This window comes from Pseudophryne corroboree, chromosome 11, assembly GCF_028390025.1.
Source record: "Pseudophryne corroboree isolate aPseCor3 chromosome 11, aPseCor3.hap2, whole genome shotgun sequence".
Taxonomy (NCBI): Eukaryota; Metazoa; Chordata; class Amphibia; order Anura; family Myobatrachidae; genus Pseudophryne; species Pseudophryne corroboree.
Genome location: NC_086454.1, coordinates 337,294,172 through 337,318,213, shown reverse-complemented (window position 1 = coordinate 337,318,213; position 24,042 = coordinate 337,294,172). Strand labels below are relative to the sequence as shown.

The 24,042-nt window shown below is 51.0% G+C and overlaps 1 protein-coding gene across 5 annotated transcripts in view; it reads left to right on the top strand.

Moving 5' to 3' along the window:
• The first annotated feature begins 21,231 nt into the window (after positions 1–21,231).
• Positions 21,232–24,042, top strand: part of NDRG4 (NDRG family member 4) — a 230,300-nt gene continuing 227,489 nt past the window's right edge. For 2 of the 5 annotated variants that reach the window (XM_063945835.1, XM_063945834.1), the window contains exon 1: positions 21,693–21,783. In XM_063945835.1, the coding sequence (XP_063801905.1) occupies positions 21,747–21,783 (37 nt within the window). In that variant the 5' untranslated portion in view covers positions 21,693–21,746. Of the gene's footprint in view, positions 21,394–21,691; positions 21,784–24,042 lie in introns of those variants that run through there. The other 3 variants (XM_063945839.1, XM_063945837.1, XM_063945833.1) reach the window with 3 other exon arrangements.

Here is a 24,042-nt window from a genome sequence, read left to right as displayed (position 1 = left end):
AAAACAAACAAACGAGAGAGAGAACAATTCATATATATGTTACATAAAACAACAAACAAAAAAACATTGTCAGATCTTCCGTTCACCATCAGGCTGTCACACCATCACATCCATTGGTATCTTTGCGCAGTCTCCCCCACCAGTATTTCCACACTCCACCCTTTTGTGCCTGGCCAGGACACACCGATGTCGGTAGGTTACACTGGGGTTAGGTAGACTTCTGCAAAGACCAAGTAGCTATGTGATGTTTGAGTTCTGCCGATGAACGTCAGAGATGGGGAAAAAGAAACATTTACAGATAAATTACAAAGTTTACCCGGCCGTTCCTGTGTCTACAAGGAACTGACCTCCCAATATCATTAGCTGTAACCTCAGGCTTACTATCAAGGCTACTGATTTACTGGCTGCAAATTACAGGTGCGGCCCAAAATTCTTCTTATATGATCCCTGATTACAATTTCGTGTGTCATAACTCTGCTCGTGTTCTTGTCTAGGGGGTCTGACTTTATGTGGGCTGTTACAGTTGCTGGCATAATGCCCTTCTCTTTTACAAAGATAACAAACCCTTGGCTTCCTCCATGTGCCAGGGCCCTGGGGTTTTGGTCGATTTGATGCCTCCTCTAGTGCTTGGATGCTCATCACCATCAACCGCTCTCCCTGTGCTTCCCTGGTTCTTTGGATATTACGGTCATGCTCGATAGCGGACTCTCTTAATGCAGCCACCGAGATACCTCTCCAGTTAGGTAGAGAGGTCTGTACCCTGATTCTTAGTGTGTCTTTTAAGCCGTCCATTAATACGGACACAGCTACCTCCCTATGATGTACATTTGTTTTGATGTCCGTGATCCCAGTGTATCTAGATATTTCCTGCAGTGCTCGATGGAAATATTCCGCTGCCATTTCACCTTCTTTTTGTCTAATGGAGAAAATTTTGTTCCACTCGACAATAGTTGGGAAATATACTCCTAATTGCAGATTGATTCTTTTTACATTATCTTGGTTGTACGCATCCGTAAGGGGTACCTCTTCGTCTAATTTACAGTCAGCGATAAATTTCACTGAGTCGACATTGGAGGGTAAACATGCCCTCAGCAATGTCCGCCAATCTTTGTTTGTGGGTTCTGCGGCGTTACCTAATTCTTTAATAAACCTCTGACATGCGGCTAGATCTCTCCTGGGATCAGGAAATTCAGACATAATTGTCCTCAATTCCATCCGGGACCAGGGACAATGCATAGCAATGTCTCTGATGGGAGTGACTCCCTGAGCGTCAGTCTGTCCATTTGGGACTGTGATCACCCTGACAGGGTTAAGTTCAACTACATCATCTTGTGTTGGCTCTACAATATGAGGTACATTTTTTTGTGCGTGATATATAACACCGTACGTACCTGTGGACACAACCTCACCTGACCCTCCGTTAGGGGGTTCGACTACTGCCTTTACCGATTGGGTCGCGTCCACCTGGATGTCTTGTATGATGGCTGCTGGAAAAGGTGCCGACATCGTGCTGGGCTCACTTTCTTGCTTGTAATCCTGAGGGAAGTTTAACATGGGGTGCAACTTGCACGGGTTAACAGTTGTACATTTAACAGTTTTACTTTTATCATTGTTACATTTGTTACAATTATTCTTATCAATACAGTTGCTAAGTGCATGTTTATCATACACCAGTGTGCCATTCTCTGTAACCACTTTCTCTCTTGTTGCCATATTTTTCTTACCAAAGTGAGAGTCAGCTGTGTAAGCTAATTCCCTTTGTATCTCACCTTCTTGTTGCCATATCTGTAAACAATCATAATGTCTAATCCGTTGCTTCCCGGATTTTATGAGACAGATCCTTCTCCATAAATTATGCAATACCTCTGAGTCAAAACTACCTATCCCAGGAAATGGTGCTTTATCCCCCACAGTCATTCGTGTCCATTCATCACAAAAGGTCTCAGTGTGGGGACCATACTTCCCCCACATTACTAACCGAGCAGACCCTCGGGGTCTGCAAGCCTCTTCAGTCTGAACCCTGACTGCTAAACGTCCCTGTGTTGTGCACTTGGCTACCATTGTGGACCTTTTTAACACAGAAAAACTTCCTAAAATGCACCAAACACAGAAGTCTACGGTGGAAGTTTTCCAAGCTCTTCCACCAGCTTCTTCTGCTCCGAGTACAACGAATCCGCCCCTTTTAGCAGACCCACGTAATCGTTGCAGGCCCTACCAGCGAAAATTCCTTACCTTTATATTTTACACAAATCACGCTTGCATGTGCTCCCTACAACACGCATGAGGGCAATTTAAATATACGACCTCATATCACGTTGCGTTATTGGTCACACATATAACCGTGCGGTCCAATCGTACCACTTATAGACACTTGTTGCCTATAAAATGGTAGGATCATTGGAGTCTCCCTACTGTGCTCCAAAACAGCCGGAGCGTAATACCACAAAATTATCACACTTCGTCGCACGTGTTCACCAAGACCGTGCACGCACGTTTTCACCTAGACCGTGCTCATCACGTATTCACCAAGACTTACTTCACCAAGATTTACTTCACCAAGACTTCACCAAGATTTCACCAAGACTTCACCAAGACTTCACCAAGAGGAGTTCAATACACTCATACCGTTTTCAACCCACTATCATTCTATAGTTTTCTGATCAGAAAAAAAAAAAATCATTTCCCGTAATCTGATAGCTCTCCCCAGAGGTATTACAGTAAAGTAAGGTATTTAAACTAAATTTTGGAAACTGAAATCAATTTGTGCTATTATCGCGTTGCTTCCGTATCGCCTACTAAAACAATACTATCGTGTGATTTGTATTATGTGGGCGTACCCATACGCTCCGTTGCGTAATATACGCTATGTGTGTAAGCCCTTGCGTCGCGTACGCTTGTCCCGCCCTTTGTTAGGGACATGTGTACACAGGCCAGATATGTCCACAGTAACACAACTAACACGTTTATATCAATGCAAATGATTTTTAACTGTAATCATCTACCGAGCACCACACAGCCCTCCCTTGTATCTTAGACAAAGCCGTGTGCGTGTTTTACAAATTACTCCCTTACGTATTAATTTTACTTTTAACTACCAATAGCAACAAATCTTTCTCAGCACGTTATCAATGATAAATGGCAAACGGGAAAGTGAGATATGTGAAAATACACAGATGAAAATGCAATTCTAAATTAATCTAATGACATACATTAATGTAAACACACACATATATAATATTACATATATGTACTAATCACTATTACATCTATGAGACCTTATTCAGTGCTTCTAATTTGCGTATGAATGTGCTTTTAACTATCTGTGAAGGCGATTTCTTTCACTGCTGGAAGAGAAAAACAAAACAAAACCCAGTTACACAGGTTCATTTGCATTTCAATGGCCCATCTCACAAGTAGCAGAGTTAAACAGGCTCTTGAAGGGAGAAAGAGAGGGAAAAAAAAAACAACAACTTTGTTTTATTTGTGTATTCCCTAAATTAAATATTCATTTTACTATTATCTTACATTAAACTCTATCTAAACTATTTATAATTAATTATGATATGGATTAAATAAATGCATTAAAACTCATTAAATGGTGATTTCTTTTTGACAATGGATGGCTGATTATTTCCTGAGTCAACTGAAAATCAGCCATTCAGAAATTATTTTTTTTTACCTTCCCAAAATGGCCGCTGCTCCTCCCCCTTCCACATCCATGAGGGTTACACAAAATGGAGGACAGACCATGCGGCTTCTTTTGTCACAACGAAAATCACCATGCCAGCCCCTAAAGTTATTTTAGGCCTGAGTTAAAAATAAAACTATCAAGCTATGCAGAGCGATTAAAAATACTTTTAAACCTATTTAAACAGACAAGCAATCCAATCTGCGTGTGCAGTTGGCACCAAATAGAAATTAAAACCAGATTTAAAAAGACAATAGCTTAATGTTCTTACCTTCTTCGGTTCCGGATTCCACCAGCACTCCTACAACGTAGCGATGCAGACGCTTATCTAGTCAGCACTACCGTATCCCCAACCACCAACACGGATACCAAGGGATACTACCTTCCCCCTTTGCTGACAGATAAAGTCTGCTTGTGTTCGCTAGTGCGGATATGTGGAGGAAGGACGAGGCCCCAATTGATAGAGTCAGTTTTCTACCTTTTAACACAAGCTATTTACTAATACCTTCAAGCCGTAATGGCCGCTAAACCACGTGCACGTGCTACGCACTCCGTACGCTATTTGCGTACAAAGACCTCGCACGTGGCACGCAAGTTACGTACAAACGCTGCGCTGAGTGTACGGAATACACACAGCGAGCGTACACACAGATAATAACCTTTTAAACCTTAAACACAGAGTATGATTATACTGTAAGTCTTAGTATTGAGATACTGTAATGATATACCACTGGTTAACCTGGATATTTAAGCAAGCTGTTTGAGTGATTGAGATACTCAGAAACTCTTTGTACTAGCTAGAGAAACACAGACACCTTGCTGAGGTTCCAACACCTTTACTAACGAGATTTAGCTATGTAAAAAGGGAAAAATACAGTTAACAGCTTATACACTACAGCACTAACATGAAACACCTAAACAGGATAACTGGACATAAATATACAATAGCGTCTTAATCCTAAACAATAACAGAGAGAGAGAGAGAGAGTATGGCAAATACAGACAGAGATTAAGTTGGTCACAGAGAAAAACTTACACACTGGGGAATGATCGCTGCGCAGTCCTGGAAACCAGCTCTCTAGTTAGTCAATGATGAAAACCTTTTGTGGAGAGTAGACTGAGCTGGCCCAGCCTGGCTTGTTCTTATATACACAACATACAGTACACTACAAAGGGCCCCACAATCTTATTGTTCATTGGACACAGGAATCTGTCTTCGCATTATAACCAAAGGTCATAGGTTTGTTTGAACAGGTGGGCTGTGACTATTTCAAACTGTTCAGGTGGTAGGTATCCTCTGGATTCCCCCTGCATGTGTAATAAACAGCAAATACTTTTAAAGTCCATAAACTTCTTTTAAACATAACTATACGTTGGAGCGACCGATCTCTTCCTAACCAACACCGGAATGTTTCTAATAAAATACTCTTCGGTTAGGTACTAAACACCACCGCTCAGACCCTGTCTGACCCTTCGTATCATGCAAAGAGGAATTCCTTTGTTCATGAACCAGTTACACTAAACATACTTACAGATATTATTAAAGGGACCATAACCTATAAAATACACTATTTTGATTAACTATGTAACGATCGAGTCGCCCGCCAGACGCACACAAACTCTACCGTAAATGCACATACCACGCGCCTGAGCGCACGACCGTGGAGGCGCCGTCACGCAACTGCGGAATATGCGCACGCACGGGAGAGAATGTGCACGTGCAGCGGGCAAGCGCATGGGGTTAGTACAATGCATCATAGGTCGCTATATTTTTCAACTTTGACATGGTGAATGTGCCCTGTATGGGGCTGTTGCTGATGTGAGAGGCAGAAGGAGACAGGCCTGTGTAGCTGTTCAGTGATGGTGAATGTGTCCTGTATGGGGGTGTAGCTGATGTGAGAGGCAGCAGAAGACAGGCCTGTGTAGCTGCTCAGTTATGGTGAATGTGTCCTGTATGGGGGTGTTGCTGATGTGAGAGGCAGCAGGAGACAGGCCTGTGTAGCTGCTCAGTGATGGTGAATGTGTCCTGTATGGGGGTGTAGCTGATGTGAGAGGCAGTAGGAGACAGGCCCGTGTAGCTGCTCAGTGATGGTGACTGTGCACTGTATGGGGGTGTAGCTGATGTGAGGGGCAGTAGGAGACAGGCCCGTGTAGCTGCTCAGTGATGGTGAATGTGCCCTGTATGGGTGTTGCTGATGTGAGAGGCAGCAGGAGACAGGCTCGTGTAGCTGCTCAGTGATGGTGAATGTGTCCTGTATGGGGGTGTAGCTGAAGTGAGAGGCAGCAGGAGACAGGCCCGTGTAGCTGCTCAGTGATGGTGAATGTGCCCTGTGTGGGTGTTGCTGATGTGAGAGGCAGTAGGAGACAGGCCTGTGTAGCTGCTCAGTGATGGTGACTGTGCCCTGTATGGGTGTTGCTGATGTGAGAGGCAGCAGGAGACAGGCCTGTGTAGCTGCTCAGTGATAGTGAATGTGTCCTGTATGGGGATGTAACTGATGTGAGAGGCAGTAGGAGACAGGCCTGTGTAGCTGCTCAGTGATGGTGAATGTGCCCTGTATGCGGGTGTTGCTGATGTGAGAGGCAGCAGGAGACAGGCCTGTGTAGCTGCTCAGTGATGGTGAATGTGTCCTGTATGGGTGTTGCTGATGTGAGAGGCAGCAGGAGACAGGCCTGTGTAGCTGCTCAGTGATGGTGAATGTGCCCTGTATGGGGGTGTTGCTGATGTGAGAGGCAGCAGGAGACAGGCCTGTGTAGCTGCTCAGTGATGGTGAATGTGTCCTGTATGGGGGTGTAGCTGATGTGAGAGGCAGCAGGAGACAGGCCTGTGTAGCTGCTCAGTGATGGTGAATGTGCCGTGTATGGGGGTGTAGCTGATGTGAGAGGCAGCAGGAGACAGGCCCGTGTAGCTGCTCAGTGATGGTGAATGTGCCCTGTATGGGTGTTGCTGATGTGAGAGGCAGTAGGAGACAGGCCTCTGTAGCTGCTCAGTGATGGTGAATGTGTCCTGTATGGGTGTTGCTGATGTGACAGGCAGTAGGAGACAGGCCTGTGTAGCTGCTCAGTGATGGTGAATGTGTCCTGTATGAGTGTTGCTGATGTGAGAGGCAGCAGAAGACAGGCCTGTGTAGCTGCTCAGTTATGGTGAATGTGTCCTGTATGGGGGTGTAGCTGATGTGAGAGGCAGCAGGAGACAGGCCTGTGTAGCTGCTCAGTGATGGTGAATGTGTCCTGTATGGGGGTGTTGCTGATGTGAGAGGCAGTAGGAGACAGGCCCGTGTAGCTGCCCAGTGATGGTGACTGTGCCCTGTATGGGGGTGTAGCTGATGTGAGAGGCAGTAGGAGACAGGCCTGTGTAGCTGCTCAGTGATGGTGACTGTGCCCTGTATGGGTGTTGCTGATGTGAGAGGCAGCAGGAGACAGGCTCGTGTAGCTGCTCAGTGATGGTGAATGTGTCCTGTATGAGTGTTGCTGATGTGAGAGGCAGCAGGAGACAGGCCTGTGTAGCTGCTCAGTGATAGTGAATGTGTCCTGTATGAGTGTTGCTGATGTGAGAGGCAGCAGGAGACAGGCCTGTGTAGCTGCTCAGTGATAGTGAATGTGTCCTGTATGGGGATGTAACTGATGTGAGAGGCAGTAGGAGACAGGCCTGTGTAGCTGCTCAGTGATGGTGAATGTGTCCTGTATGGGTGTTGCTGATGTGAGAGGCAGCAGGAGACAGGCCTGTGTAGCTGCTCAGTGATGGTGAATGTGCCGTGTATGGGGGTGTTGCTGATGTGAGAGGCAACAGGAGACAGGCCTGTGTAGCTGCTCAGTGATGGTGAATGTGTCCTGTATGGGGGTGTAGCTGATGTGAGAGGCAGCAGGAGACAGGCCTGTGTAGCTGCTCAGTGATGGTGAATGTGTCCTGTATGGGGGTGTAGCTGATGTGAGAGGCAGCAGGAGACAGGCTCGTATAGCTGCTCAGTGATGGTGAATGTGTCCTGTATAGGGGTGTAGCTGATGTGAGAGGCAGCAGGAGACAGGCCCGTGTAGCTGCTCAGTGATGGTGAATGTGCCCTGTATGGGTGTTGCTGATGTGAGAGGCAGTAGGAGACAGGCCTCTGTAGCTGCTCAGTGATGGTGACTGTGCCCTGTATGGGTGTTGCTGATGTGAGAGGCAGCAGGAGACAGGCTCGTGTAGCTGCTCAGTGATGGTGAATGTGTCCTGTATGAGTGTTGCTGATGTGAGAGGCAGCAGGAGACAGGCCTGTGTAGCTGCTCAGTGATAGTGAATGTGTCCTGTATGGGGATATAGCTGATGTGAGAGGCAGTAGGAGACAGGCCTGTGTGTAGCTGCTCAGTGATGGTGAATGTGTCCTGTATGGGTGTTGCTGATGTGAGAGGCAGCAGGAGACAGGCCTATGTAGCTGCTCCGTGATGGTGAATGTGCCGTGTATGGGGGTGTTGCTGATGTGAGAGGCAGCAGGAGACAGGCCTGTGTAGCTGCTCAGTGATGGTGAATGTGTCCTGTATGGGGGTGTTGCTGATGTGAGAGGCAGCAGGAGACAGGCCTGTGTAGCTGCTCAGTGATGGTGAATGTGCCGTGTATGGGGGTGTTGCTGATGTGAGAGGCAGCAGGAGACAGGCCCGTGTAGCTGCTCAGTGATGGTGAATGTGCCCTGTATGGGGGTGTAGCTGATGTAAGAGGCAGTAGGAGACAGGCCCGTGTAGCTGCTCAGTGATGGTGACTGTGCACTGTATGGGGGTGTAGCTAATGTGAGAGGCAGTAGGAGACAGGCCCGTGTAGCTGCTCAGTGATGGTGAATGTGCCCTGTATGGGTGTTGCTGATGTGAGAGGCAGTAGGAGACAGGCCTGTGTAGCTGCTCAGTGATGGTGACTGTGCCCTGTATGGGTGTTGCTGATGTGAGAGGCAGCAGGAGACAGGCTCGTGTAGCTGCTCAGTGATGGTGAATGTGTCCTGTATGGGGGTGTAGCTGATGTGAGAGGCAGCAGGAGACAGGCCCGTGTAGCTGCTCAGTGATAGTGAATGTGTCCTGTATGAGTGTAGCTGATGTGAGAGGCAGTAGGAGACAGGCCTGTGTAGCTGCTCAGTGATGGTGAATGTGCCCTGTATGGGGGTGTTGCTGATGTGAGAGGCAGCAGGAGACAGGCCTGTGTAGCTGCTCAGTGATGGTGAATGTGCCCTGTATGGGGGTGTTGCTGATGTGAGAGGCAGCAGGAGACAGGCCTGTGTAGCTGCTCAGTGATGGTGAATGTGTCCTGTATGGGTATTGCTTATGTGAGAGGCAGCAGGAGACAGGCCTGTGTAGCTGCTCAGTGATGGTGAATGTGTCCTGTATGGGGGTGTTGCTGATGTGAGAGGCAGCAGGAGACAGGCCTGTGTAGCTGCTCAGTGATGGTGAATGTGCCCTGTATGGGGGTGTTGCTGATGTGAGAGGCAGCAGGAGACAGGCCTGTGTAGCTGCTCAGTGATGGTGAATGTGTCCTGTATGGGGGTGTAGCTGATGTGAGAGGCAGCAGGAGACAGGCCTGTGTAGCTGCTCAGTGATGGTGAATGTGTCCTGTATGGGTGTTGCTGATGTGAGAGGCAGCAGGAGGCAGGCCTGTGTAGCTGCTCAGTGATAGTGAATGTGTCCTGTATGGGGGTGTAGCTGATGTGAGAGGCAGCAGGAGACAGGCCTGTGTAGCTGCTCAGTGATGGTGAATGTGCCGTGTATGGGGGTGTTGCTGATGTGAGAGGCAGCAGGAGACAGGCCTGTGTAGCTGCTCAGTGATGGTGAATGTGTCCTGTATGGGGGTGTAGCTGATGTGAGAGGCAGCAGGAGACAGGCCTGTGTAGCTGCTCAGTGATGGTGAATGTGTCCTGTATGGGGGTGTAGCTGATGTGAGAGGCAGCAGGAGACAGGCTCGTGTAGCTGCTCAGTGATGGTGAATGTGTCCTGTATGGGGGTGTAGCTGATGTGAGAGGCAGTAGGAGACAGGCCCGTGTAGCTGCTCAGTGATGGTGAATGTGCCCTGTATGGGTGTTGCTGATGTGAGAGGCAGTAGGAGACAGGCCTCTGTAGCTGCTCAGTGATGGTGACTGTGCCCTGTATGGGTGTTGCTGATGTGAGAGGCAGCAGGAGACAGGCTCGTGTAGCTGCTCAGTGATGGTGAATGTGTCCTGTATGAGTGTTGCTGATGTGAGAGGCAGCAGGAGACAGGCCTGTGTAGCTGCTCAGTGATAGTGAATGTGTCCTGTATGAGTGTTGCTGATGTGAGAGGCAGCAGGAGACAGGCCAGGCTCAGTGATGGTGAATGTGTCCTGTATGGGGGTGTTGCTGATGTGAGAGGCAGCAGGAGACAGGCCTGTGTAGCTGCTCAGTGATGGTGAATGTGTCCTGTATGGGGGTGTTGCTGATGTGAGAGGCAGTAGGAGACAGGCCCGTGTAGCTGCTCAGTGATGGTGAATGTGTCCTGTATGGGGGTGTTGCTGATGTGAGAGGCAGCAGGAGACAGGCCTGTGTAGCTGCTCAGTGATGGTGAATGTGTCCTGTATGGGGGTGTTGCTGATGTGAGAGGCAGCAGGAGACAGGCCTGTGTAGCTGCTCAGTGATGGTGAATGTGTCCTGTATGGGGGTGTTGCTGATGTGAGAGGCAGCAGGAGACAGGCCCGTGTAGCTGCTCAGTGATGGTGAATGTGTCCTGTATGGGGGTGTTGCTGATGTGAGAGGCAGCAGGAGACAGGCCCGTGTAGCTGCTCAGTGATGGTGAATGTGTCCTGTATGGGTGTTGCTGATGTGACAGGCAGTAGGAGACAGGCCTGTGTAGCTGCTCAGTGATGGTGAATGTGCCCTGTATGAGTGTTGCTGATGTGACAGGCAGCAGGAGACAGGCCCGTGTAGCTGCTCAGTGATGGTGAATGTGCCGTGTATGGGGGTGTAGCTGATGTGAGAGGCAGTAGGAGACAGGCCCGTGTAGCTGCTCAGTGATGGTGAATGTGCCCTGTATGGGGGGTGTTGCTGATGTGAGAGGCAGTAGGAGAATGGCTCGTGTAGCTGCTCAGTGATGGTGAATGTGTCCTGTATGGGGGGTGTTGCTGATGTGAGAGGCAGTAGGAGACAGGCCCGTGTAGCTGCTCAGTGATGGTGAATGTGCCCTGTATGGGGGTGTTGCTGATGTGAGAGGCAGCAGGAGACAGGCCTGTGTAGCTGCTCAGTGATGGTGAATGTGCCCTGTATGGGGGTGTTGCTGATGTGAGAGGCAGCAGGAGACAGGCCTGTGTAGCTGCTCAGTGATGGTGAATGTGTCCTGTATGGGTGTTGCTGATGTGAGAGGCAGCAGGAGACAGGCCTGTGTAGCTGCTCAGTGATAGTGAATGTGTCCTGTATGGGGATGTTACTGATGTGAGAGGCAGTAGGAGACAGGCCTGTGTAGCTGCTCAGTGATGGTGAATGTGTCCTGTATGAGTGTTGCTGATGTGAGAGGCAGCAGGAGACAGGCCTGTGTAGCTGCTCAGTGATGGTGAATGTGTCCTGTATGGGGATATAGCTGATGTGAGAGGCAGTAGGAGACAGGCCTGTGTGTAGCTGCTCAGTGATGGTGAATGTGTCCTGTATGGGGATATAGCTGATGTGAGAGGCAGTAGGAGACAGGCCTGTGTGTAGCTGCTCAGTGATGGTGAATGTGTCCTGTATGGGTGTTGCTGATGTGAGAGGCAGCAGGAGACAGGCCTGTGTAGCTGCTCCGTGATGGTGAATGTGCCCTGTATGGGGGTGTTGCTGATGTGAGAGGCAGCAGGAGACAGGCCTGTGTAGCTGCTCAGTGATGGTGAATGTGCCCTGTATGGGGGTGTTGCTGATGTGAGAGGCAGCAGGAGACAGGCCTGTGTAGCTGCTCAGTGATGGTGAATGTGTCCTGTATGGGTGTTGCTGATGTGAGAGGCAGCAGGAGACAGGCCTGTGTAGCTGCTCAGTGATAGTGAATGTGTCCTGTATGGGGATGTAACTGATGTGAGAGGCAGTAGGAGACAGGCCTGTGTAGCTGCTCAGTGATGGTGAATGTGCCCTGTATGGGGGTGTTGCTGATGTGAGAGGCAGCAGGAGACAGGCCTGTGTAGCTGCTCAGTGATGGTGAATGTGTCCTGTATGGGTATTGCTGATGTGAGAGGCAGCAGGAGACAGGCCTGTGTAGCTGCTCAGTGATGGTGAATGTGCCCTGTATGGGGGTGTTGCTGATGTGAGAGGCAGTAGGAGACAGGCCTGTGTAGCTGCTCAGTGATGGTGAATGTGCCCTGTATGGGTGTTGCTGATGTGAGAGGCAGTAGGAGACAGGCCTCTGTAGCTGCTCAGTGATGGTGACTGTGCCCTGTATGGGTGTTGCTGATGTGAGAGGCAGCAGGAGACAGGCCTGTGTAGCTGCTCAGTGATGGTGAATGTGTCCTGTATGGGTATTGCTTATGTGAGAGGCAGTAGGAGACAGGCCTGTGTAGCTGCTCAGTGATGGTGAATGTGTCCTGTATGGGGGTGTTGCTGATGTGAGAGGCAGCAGGAGACAGGCCTGTGTAGCTGCTCAGTGATGGTGAATGTGCCCTGTATGGGGGTGTTGCTGATGTGAGAGGCAGCAGGAGACAGGCCTGTGTAGCTGCTCAGTGATGGTGAATGTGTCCTGTATGGGGGTGTAGCTGATGTGAGAGGCAGCAGGAGACAGGCCTGTGTAGCTGCTCAGTGATGGTGAATGTGTCCTGTATGGGTGTTGCTGATGTGAGAGGCAGCAGGAGGCAGGCCTGTGTAGCTGCTCAGTGATAGTGAATGTGTCCTGTATGGGGGTGTAGCTGATGTGAGAGGCAGCAGGAGACAGGCCTGTGTAGCTGCTCAGTGATGGTGAATGTGCCGTGTATGGGGGTGTTGCTGATGTGAGAGGCAGCAGGAGACAGGCCTGTGTAGCTGCTCAGTGATGGTGAATGTGTCCTGTATGGGGGTGTAGCTGATGTGAGAGGCAGCAGGAGACAGGCCTGTGTAGCTGCTCAGTGATGGTGAATGTGTCCTGTATGGGGGAGTAGCTGATGTGAGAGGCAGCAGGAGACAGGCTCGTGTAGCTGCTCAGTGATGGTGAATGTGTCCTGTATGGGGGTGTAGCTGATGTGAGAGGCAGTAGGAGACAGGCCCGTGTAGCTGCTCAGTGATGGTGAATGTGCCCTGTATGGGTGTTGCTGATGTGAGAGGCAGTAGGAGACAGGCCTCTGTAGCTGCTCAGTGATGGTGACTGTGCCCTGTATGGGTGTTGCTGATGTGAGAGGCAGCAGGAGACAGGCTCGTGTAGCTGCTCAGTGATGGTGAATGTGTCCTGTATGAGTGTTGCTGATGTGAGAGGCAGCAGGAGACAGGCCTGTGTAGCTGCTCAGTGATAGTGAATGTGTCCTGTATGAGTGTTGCTGATGTGAGAGGCAGCAGGAGACAGGCCTGTGTAGCTGCTCAGTGATGGTGAATGTGTCCTGTATGGGGGTGTTGCTGATGTGAGAGGCAGCAGGAGACAGGCCTGTGTAGCTGCTCAGTGATGGTGAATGTGTCCTGTATGGGGGTGTTGCTGATGTGAGAGGCAGTAGGAGACAGGCCCGTGTAGCTGCTCAGTGATGGTGAATGTGTCCTGTATGGGGGTGTTGCTGATGTGAGAGGCAGCAGGAGACAGGCCTGTGTAGCTGCTCAGTGATGGTGAATGTGTCCTGTATGGGGGTGTTGCTGATGTGAGAGGCAGCAGGAGACAGGCCTGTGTAGCTGCTCAGTGATGGTGAATGTGTCCTGTATGGGGGTGTTGCTGATGTGAGAGGCAGCAGGAGACAGGCCCGTGTAGCTGCACAGTGATGGTGAATGTGTCCTGTATGGGGGTGTTGCTGATGTGAGAGGCAGCAGGAGACAGGCCCGTGTAGCTGCTCAGTGATGGTGAATGTGTCCTGTATGGGTGTTGCTGATGTGACAGGCAGTAGGAGACAGGCCTGTGTAGCTGCTCAGTGATGGTGAATGTGCCCTGTATGAGTGTTGCTGATGTGACAGGCAGCAGGAGACAGGCCCGTGTAGCTGCTCAGTGATGGTGAATGTGCCGTGTATGGGGGTGTAGCTGATGTGAGAGGCAGTAGGAGACAGGCCCGTGTAGCTGCTCAGTGATGGTGAATGTGCCCTGTATGGGGGGTGTTGCTGATGTGAGAGGCAGTAGGAGAAAGGCTCGTGTAGCTGCTCAGTGATGGTGAATGTGTCCTGTATGGGGGGTGTTGCTGATGTGAGAGGCAGTAGGAGACAGGCCCGTGTAGCTGCTCAGTGATGGTGAATGTGCCCTGTATGGGTGTTACTGATGTGAGAGGCAGTAGGAGACAGGCCTGTGTAGCTGCTCAGTGATGGTGAATGTGTCCTGTATGGGTGTTGCTGATGTGAGAGGCAGTAGGAGACAGGCCCGTGTAGCTGCTCAGTGATGGTGAATGTGCCCTGTATGGGTGTTGCTGATGTGAGAGGCAGCAGGAGACAGGCCCGTGTAGCTGCTCAGTGATGGTGAATGTGTCCTGCATGGGCGTTGCTGATGTGACAGGCAATAGGAGACAGGCCTGTGTAGCTGCTCAGTGATGGTGAATGTGTCCTGTATGGGGGTGTAGCTGATGTGAGAGGCAGTAGGAGACCGGCCCGTGTAGCTGCTCAGTGATGGTGAATGTGTCCTGTATGGGTGTAGCTGATGTGAGAGGCAGTAGGAGACAGGCCTGTGTAGCTGCTCAGTGATGGTGAATGTGTCCTGTATGAGTGTTGCTGATGTGACAGGCAGTAGGAGACAGGCCTGTGTAGCTGCTCAGTGATGGTGAATGTGCCCTGTATGAGTGTTGCTGATGTGACAGGCAGCAGGAGACAGGCCCGTGTAGCTGCTCAGTGATGGTGAATGTGCCGTGTATGGGGGTGTTGCTGATGTGAGAGGCAGCAGGAGACAGGCCTGTGTAGCTGCTCAGTGATGGTGAATGTGTCCTGTATGGGGGTGTAGCTGATGTGAGAGGCAGCAGGAGACAGGCCTGTGTAGCTGCTCAGTGATGGTGAATGTGTCCTGTATGGGGGTGTAGCTGATGTGAGAGGCAGCAGGAGACAGGCTCGTGTAGCTGCTCAGTGATGGTGAATGTGTCCTGTATGGGGGTGTAGCTGATGTGAGAGGCAGTAGGAGACAGGCCCGTGTAGCTGCTCAGTGATGGTGAATGTGCCCTGTATGGGTGTTGCTGATGTGAGAGGCAGTAGGAGACAGGCCTCTGTAGCTGCTCAGTGATGGTGACTGTGCCCTGTATGGGTGTTGCTGATGTGAGAGGCAGCAGGAGACAGGCTCGTGTAGCTGCTCAGTGATGGTGAATGTGTCCTGTATGAGTGTTGCTGATGTGAGAGGCAGCAGGAGACAGGCCTGTGTAGCTGCTCAGTGATAGTGAATGTGTCCTGTATGAGTGTTGCTGATGTGAGAGGCAGCAGGAGACAGGCCTGTGTAGCTGCTCAGTGATGGTGAATGTGTCCTCTATGGGGGTGTTGCTGATGTGAGAGGCAGCAGGAGACAGGCCTGTGTAGCTGCTCAGTGATGGTGAATGTGTCCTGTATGGGGGTGTTGCTGATGTGAGAGGCAGTAGGAGACAGGCCCGTGTAGCTGCTCAGTGATGGTGAATGTGTCCTGTATGGGGGTGTTGCTGATGTGAGAGGCAGCAGGAGACAGGCCTGTGTAGCTGCTCAGTGATGGTGAATGTGTCCTGTATGGGGGTGTTGCTGATGTGAGAGGCAGCAGGAGACAGGCCTGTGTAGCTGCTCAGTGATGGTGAATGTGTCCTGTATGGGGGTGTTGCTGATGTGAGAGGCAGCAGGAGACAGGCCCGTGTAGCTGCACAGTGATGGTGAATGTGTCCTGTATGGGGGTGTTGCTGATGTGAGAGGCAGCAGGAGACAGGCCCGTGTAGCTGCTCAGTGATGGTGAATGTGTCCTGTATGGGTGTTGCTGATGTGACAGGCAGTAGGAGACAGGCCTGTGTAGCTGCTCAGTGATGGTGAATGTGCCCTGTATGAGTGTTGCTGATGTGACAGGCAGCAGGAGACAGGCCCGTGTAGCTGCTCAGTGATGGTGAATGTGCCGTGTATGGGGGTGTAGCTGATGTGAGAGGCAGTAGGAGACAGGCCCGTGTAGCTGCTCAGTGATGGTGAATGTGCCCTGTATGGGGGGTGTTGCTGATGTGAGAGGCAGTAGGAGAAAGGCTCGTGTAGCTGCTCAGTGATGGTGAATGTGTCCTGTATGGGGGGTGTTGCTGATGTGAGAGGCAGTAGGAGACAGGCCCGTGTAGCTGCTCAGTGATGGTGAATGTGCCCTGTATGGGTGTTACTGATGTGAGAGGCAGTAGGAGACAGGCCTGTGTAGCTGCTCAGTGATGGTGAATGTGTCCTGTATGGGTGTTGCTGATGTGAGAGGCAGTAGGAGACAGGCCCGTGTAGCTGCTCAGTGATGGTGAATGTGCCCTGTATGGGTGTTGCTGATGTGAGAGGCAGCAGGAGACAGGCCCGTGTAGCTGCTCAGTGATGGTGAATGTGTCCTGCATGGGCGTTGCTGATGTGACAGGCAATAGGAGACAGGCCTGTGTAGCTGCTCAGTGATGGTGAATGTGTCCTGTATGGGTGTAGCTGATGTGAGAGGCAGTAGGAGACAGGCCTGTGTAGCTGCTCAGTGATGGTGAATGTGTCCTGTATGAGTGTTGCTGATGTGACAGGCAGTAGGAGACAGGCCTGTGTAGCTGCTCAGTGATGGTGAATGTGCCCTGTATGAGTGTTGCTGATGTGACAGGCAGCAGGAGACAGGCCCGTGTAGCTGCTCAGTGATGGTGAATGTGCCGTGTATGGGGGTGTAGCTGATGTGAGAGGCAGCAGGAGACAGGCCTGTGTAGCTGCTCAGTGATGGTGAATGTGTCCTGTATGGGGGTGTTGCTGATGTGACAGGCAGTAGGAGACAGGCCTGTGTAGCTGCTCAGTGATGGTGAATGTGCCCTGTATGAGTGTTGCTGATGTGACAGGCAGCAGGAGACAGGCTCGTGTAGCTGCTCAGTGATGGTGAATGTGTCCTGTATGGGGGGTGTTGCTGATGTGAGAGGCAGCAGGAGACAGGCCTGTGTAGCTGCTCAGTGATGGTGAATGTGCCCTGTATGGGTGTTACTGATGTGAGAGGCAGTAGGAGACAGGCCTGTGTAGCTGCTCAGTGATGGTGAATGTGTCCTGTATGGGTGTTGCTGATGTGAGAGGCAGTAGGAGACAGGCCCGTGTAGCTGCTCAGTGATGGTGAATGTGCCCTGTATGGGTGTTGCTGATGTGAGAGGCAGCAGGAGACAGGCCTGTGTAGCTGCTCAGTGATTGTGAATGTGTCCTGTATGGGTGTTGCTGATGTGAGAGGCAGTAGGAGACAGGCCTGTGTAGCTGCTCAGTGATGGTGAATGTGTCCTGTATGGGAGTGTTGCTGATGTGAGAGGCAGTAGGAGACAGGCCCGCGTAGCTGCTCAGTGATGGTGAATGTGTCCTGTATGGGTGTTGCTGATGTGAGAGGCAGCAGGAGACAGGCCTGTGTAGCTGCTCAGTGATGGTGAATGTGCCCTGTATGGGGGTGTTGCTGATGTGAGAGGCAGTAGGAGACAGGCCCGTGTAGCTGCTCAGTGATGGTGAATGTGCCCTGTATGGGGGTGTAGCTGATGTGAGAGGCAGTAGGAGACAGGCCCGTGTAGCTGCTCAGTGATGGTGACTGTGCCCTGTATGGGGGTGTTGCTGATGTGAGAGGCAGCAGGAGACAGGCCTGTGTAGCTGCTCAGTGATGGTGAATGTGTCCTGTATGGGTGTTGCTGATGTGAGAGGCAGCAGGAGACAGGCCTGTGTAGCTGCTCAGTGATGGTGAATGTGTCCTGTATGGGGGGTGTAGCTGATGTGAGAGGCAGTAGGAGACCGGCCCGTGTAGATGCTCAGTGATGGTGAATGTGCCCTGTATGGGGGTGTAGCTGATGTGAGAGGCAGTAGGAGACAGGCCCGTGTAGCTGCTCAGTGATGGTGACTGTGCCCTGTATGGGGGTGTTGCTGATGTGAGAGGCAGCAGGAGACAGGCCTGTGTAGCTGCTCAGTGATGGTGAATGTGTCCTGTATGAGTGTTGCTGATGTGAGAGGCAGCAGGAGACAGGCCTGTGTAGCTGCTCAGTGATGGTGACTGTGCCCTGTATGGGGGTGTTGCTGATGTGAGAGGCAGCAGGAGACAGGCCTGTGTAGCTGCTCAGTGATGGTGAATGTGCCCTGTATGGGGGTGTTGCTGATGTGACAGGCAGTAGGAGACAGGCCTGTGTAGCTGCTCAGTGATGGTGAATGTGTCCTGTATGGGTGTTGCTGATGTGAGAGGCATTAGGAGACAGGCCCGTGTAGCTGCTCAGTGATGGTGAATGTTTCCTGTGTGGGGGTGTTGCTGATGTGAGAGGCAGCAGGAGGCAGGCCTGTGTAGCTGCTCAGTGATGGTGAATGTGCCCTGTATGAGTGTTGCTGATGTGACAGGCAGTAGGAGACAGGCCTGTGTAGCTGCTCAGTGATGGTGAATGTGCCCTGTATGGGGGTGTAGCTGATGTGAGAGGCAGCAGGAGACAGGCCTGTGTAGCTGCTCAGTGATGGTGAATGTGTCCTGTATGAGTGTAGCTGATGTGAGAGGCAGTAGGAGACAGGCCTGTGTAGCTGCTCAGTGATGGTGAATGTACCCTGTATGGGTGTTGCTGATGTGACAGGCAGTAGGAGACAGGCCTGTGTAGTTGCTCAGTGATGGAATGGTGTCAGCACATAGATCTTGTCTGGTACATCACACCACCAGCACTGTCACACAATGGCATGTTCCCTGATATACCCCTACATGGAGCCAGAACTCCTCTCATTCTGTGTGCCAGCCAGAAATAGCCCACTGCCTTCTGCTGATAGAACGCTGTCCAGGGCTGTGGTGCTAGGCTGCTGTGGTCAGGCCTGGAGGCGTCCTGGGATGGATCTGGCCTCGGCTAGCAGATCTCTGGGAGAAGCTGCGCTGTAGAGATGCAGGGATTTCTGTCTGAAAGCTGCTTGTCAGGTCCCTTGTGTACAGGGTGCTGTGTGTACATTCCTGTTTCCAGGTCATGTACACACCTGTGATCTGCATACAACACACATGGGTGCACCACATTCTGCGTTACGCTTCTCGTGTCCTGCGCCCGGGATCTCAGCTTGTGGGTCACGTATGTCACAGACGCAGGAATGCCCCTGTTGCGAAACACACCTCCTGTCTTTGTCACTGTGGGGGCATGTCCAACCCCCATAGGCATTTCTATAATGGGTGCACACCCCGCACCCGTATATTATACTTACCCCTCCAGAGTCCTGTGGCGGTGGCTCTGCACTGCAGACACAAGTCACTGGGAATATGGCCACAGCAGCGTGATTTGCGCATGTGCACTGGAGATGTAACCGGGAACAAGGTGCAGGCGCCATGTTCCTGGAGACCTGCGCATGCACCGTACACACTGGCATAATACCGGACTCTACTCTTTGCCAGAGAGGAGGGGGCCAGAAACGGAGCCTGCACGCGCCATTACCCAGTCCCCCTGTCTCCCGCAAACAGACACTGTGCGCATGCACACTTCGGCTCTTCTCCCCAAAAACTGGTAATTCCCGCGCATATCTGGCCAGTAGGGAAGTATGGTAGCAGGACACATCTGTAATAAAGGCGCAGTGTCTCACACGTAATGAGACGTCGCTTGGTTTTGTTTTATTCTCATACAACGTGTAAATTCCTAAACTGAGAGTTTTAAAACCTATAAAATCCTAAAACATGGATTGAAGAAACTAATTTTACTTTTTCAGATCCTAAAAATCCTGGACCTACTTATCACATATACATATTATGTTCCCATGGCAGCCAGAGCCAGACCTAGCAGCCAGTTACATTGTATTTTGAATGAGACGGTTACTGCATGTGGTGCAATAACGGAACCGCTTTCTTTCCCATCGCTATCTGCCCCTCATCCCACAGATGAGCGTCTCTGGGGCAGACTATTACGTGACGTGTCAGAGGGACGAGACAACAGGGTCAGAGGAATGAGGCATCACTGTCAGAGACATGAGGTATCAGGGTCAGAGGGATGAGACATGAGGCATCTGGGTCAGAGGGATGAGACATAAGGGTCAGAGGGATAAGCAGGGCCGTCTTTTCGTATGGGCTCAATGGGCTCTTGCCCAAGGACCCCAGGAGTATAAGGGCCCTAGTCTGATAGCTGAGGGTCCCCTCTTTCCAGAGGTACCAGATTTTTGAAAATCGGCCCTAGGGAACCAGAGATATCCGACTTCAAAGCAGTAGTCCCCATCCAAGCCTGTTAATTGCTCTTCCCAGCCGGATATCTCGGGCTCTGTATGATTTAGAGTTTTTCTGAGGGTATATAGCAAAATCTGGGACTCTCCACTTTCTGTGGACACTGGCAGCTTGTCTCTGCTATGCCCAGAACCAGAGATATCAGCCTTCCAGCAGCTGGCCCCTGCTCCAGCTCCACACGCCTGGAATGCAGTTTTATATATTCGTTGGTGGATTGCTCTGGCTCCTGAACCCTGAATCCCAAGTCCCCATTACCTCCTGATAGGTGAGACACTCTAATTTTTTATCCCATTCAAAGCTAAGAAATCTTTTTCCAGGAACTGGAGATATCTGCAGTCAAGCAAGCTGCTCTCTCACCAGAAAATGATGAATATTAAGCCCACTCCACTATCGACCCCTCCCTTACATATTAAACACCCCCTACCACCCTGGAAGTCATGTACCGGGGCCCCTTCAGTCAGCCCAATGCTACCTTCTACAGTTCAGTGTTCTCCCTCCCACCCCATCTGTGCAGTAAAGGAGTAATTAGCAGAAATTACTGCTCCAGGTCCTATATGCTGGGCGGAAGTTAGTATACCCCCTACCGCCCACGGAACATCTAAGCTGCCGCTGATAGCACCCCCCTGGAGGATGGGTAGGGGCTCCAGTGCATTGCTGTGCCCAGGGGCCCACACTGCTGTTAAGACGGTCCTGGGGATAAGACATAAGGGTCAGAGGGATGAGGCATTAGTGTCAGAGGAATGAGACATCAGGGTCAGAGGGATGAGGCATCCGGGTCAGAGGGATGAGACATAAGGGTCAGAGGGATGAGGCATTAGTGTCAGAGGAATGAGACAGCAGGGTCAGAGGGATGAGGCATTAGTGTCAGAGGAATGAGACATCAGGGTCAGAGAGATGATACATAAGGGTCAGAGGGATGAGGCATTAGGGTCAGAGGAATGAGGCATCAGGGTCAGGGGGATGAGACATGGGGCATCAGGGTCAGAGGGATGAGACAGGAGGCATCAGCTTCCCATGACATGTATTGCAGTGCCTCACATACAATATATGCTGTCACTAGGCCAGGTAACGAGCACTGCACAGATCCTCGTCTTTCCTGCAGTTACACAGTATTACTGCATGCTAGGTGTGTGTATAGAAGAGGCGCAGAGCTTGCGCTCTACATCGCTGGACTCCACCTCCTCCCCTCCCCACTGACGCAGCACCGCTTCACCCACTGTATTGCTGCCAGAGACTGAGCTGTGGACACAGGAGCCCCTCCTCCCCTTCCCACCCAACAGACAGCCAGAAGAATAGAGACCGCTCAACACGTGGACGGCTGCTGTCTAGGGGAGAGGTGACTGTAAGTACCTACTGGAGGCCGCTGGCAGCCCTGTGGGCGAGGTGGGGTGGGGATACAACATGGCAGCTACGATGCCTTTGTGCTGGCTGCAGATGCACTGCCAGCGATGGGTGGCCATCTGTCTGCAGAAGGGTTACTGTGTGATGATAACAACCTGCTGGCAGCCATTCTCCTGCCCTGTGTCCCTGCAGCCCACCCCTTCCTCTAAGCTCTCCATCCTTTGTCTCTGTGGCCAGATGTTGCCCCAGTCTGTGTGCATTGTGTGTGATGCGGAGGCAGCTGCAGTCTCCGCTGTCCCCCTCCCTCCTCTCCCCTCATTCCATCCTCTGCCGCCTCTCTCACAGCAGCACATAATGAGGCTTCTGCGGCACAAGATAGAAGTTTGGGCAGGTAACAGACTGCTGGGCACATGTCGGTGTCATGTATGATCAGTCACCTTGTCTGTTCTGTCACAGTATGTGCGCATGATGGGCTGCTGCGTCCTGGATGATGTAGGTGTGTCTTATATGTGCAAATGTGAGGGGCTATCCAGCAGTGTGTGCAGGGAGGTATGTGTGTGCCTGTTAGGTAGGTGTCTCTGGGGCATCCGGAATGTGCTGATGTGAGGGAGTATCTAGCAGTGTGTAGAGGGGAGGTAGGTGTATCTGGGGCATTTGGCATGTGCTAATGTGAGCAGGTATCCAGCAGTGTGTACAGTGGAGGTAGGTGTCTGGTAGGTGTCTCTGGGGCATTTGGCATGTGCTAATGTGAGCAGGTATCCAGCAGTGTGTACAGTGGAGGTAGGTGTCTGGTAGGTGTCTCTGGGGCATTTGGCATGTGCTAATGTGAGCAGGTATCCAGCAGTGTGTACAGTGGAGGTAGGTGTCTGGTAGGTGTCTCTGGGGCATTTGGCATGTGCTAATGTGAGCAGGTATCCAGCAGTGTGTACAGTGGAGGTAGGTGTCTGGTAGGTGTCTCTGGGACATCTGGCATGTGCTAATGTGAGTGTGTACAGGGGAAGTAGGTGTATCTACTATGTGCCTGGTAGGTAGGTGTATCTGGAACATCTGGCATGTGCTAATGTGAGGGTATCCAGCAGTGTGTAGGGGGTAGGTAGGTGTCTCTGGGGCATCCGGAATGTGCTGATGTGAGGGAGTATCTAGCAGTGTGTAGAGGGGAGGTAGGTGTATCTGGGGCATTTGGCATGTGCTAATGTGAGCAGGTATCCAGCAGTGTGTACAGTGGAGGTAGGTGTCTGGTAGGTGTCTCTGGGGCATCTGGCATGTGCTAATGTGAGTGTGTACAGGGGAAGTAGGTGTATCTGCTATGTGCCTTAGTAGGTAGGTGTATCTGGAACATCTGGCATGTGCTAATGGGTATCCGGTCTGAAGATCGACGGTATCTTGGTCGACAATGTTTAGGTCGACCACTATAGGTCGACATGGATGGAAGGTCGACAGGGTTTCTAGGTCGACAGCTCTAAAGGTCGACATGAGTTTTTCACATTTTTTTTTTCTTTTTTTGAATTTTTTCATACTTAACGATCCACGTGAACTACGATTGGAACGGTAAAGTGTGCCGAGCGAAGCGGTAGCGGAGCGAAGGCACCATGCCCGAAGCATGGCGAGCGAACGCGGTGCACTAATTTGGGATCCCGGTCACTCTACGAAGAAAATGACACCAAAAAAAAAAAACTCATGTTGACCTTTAGACCTGTCAACCTAGCACATGTCGACCTAGAAACCCTGTCGACCTTCCATCCATGTCGACCTAGTGACTGTCGACCTATAGTGGTCGACCTAAACATTGTCGACCTAGATACTGTCGATTTGATGAACCACACCCGTGCTAATGTGAGGGTATCCAGCAGTGTGTAGGGGGTAGGTAGGTGTATCTGGGGCATCTGGCATGCAGTAATGTGAGGGGGTATCCAGCAATATGTAGAGGTGAGGCAGGTGTATCTGGGGCATCTGGCATGTGCTAATGTGAGGGGGTATCCAGCAGTGTGTAGAGGGGAGGTAGGTGTATCTGGAGCATCTGACATGCAGTAATGTGAGGGGGTATCCAACAGTATGTAGAGGGGAGGTAGGTGTATCTGGGGCTTCTGGCATGCAGTAATGTGAGGGGGTATCCAGCAGTATGTAGAGGGGAGGTAGGAGTATCTGGGGCATCAGGTATGTACTATTGTTAGAGTTTATCTACCAGTATGTAGAGGGGAAGTAGCATGTAGTAATGTGAGGGGATGTCCAGCAATATGTAGATAGTAGGTAAGTATATTTGGGGCATCTGGCATGTAGTAATGTTAGGGGGTATCCATCAATAGTTGGTATACGATGGAGTGGTAGGTAATTGGGGTATATGGGAATGGCTGATGTGAGGGGATATTGCAGTAGTAGGGTGTATACAGGGGAGTGGTAGGTAATTGGGGTATATGGGAATGGCTGATGTGAGGGGATATTGCAGTAGTAGGGGGTATACAGGTGAGTAGTTGGTAATTGGGGTATATGGGATGGCTTATGTGAGGGGGTATTACAGCAGTAGGGGGTATATAGGGTAGTGGTAGGTAATTGGGGTATATGGGATGGCTGATGTGAGAGGGTATTACAGTAGAAGGAGGTATACAGGGGAGTGGTAGGTAACGGGTATATGGGGATGGCTGATGTGAGAGGA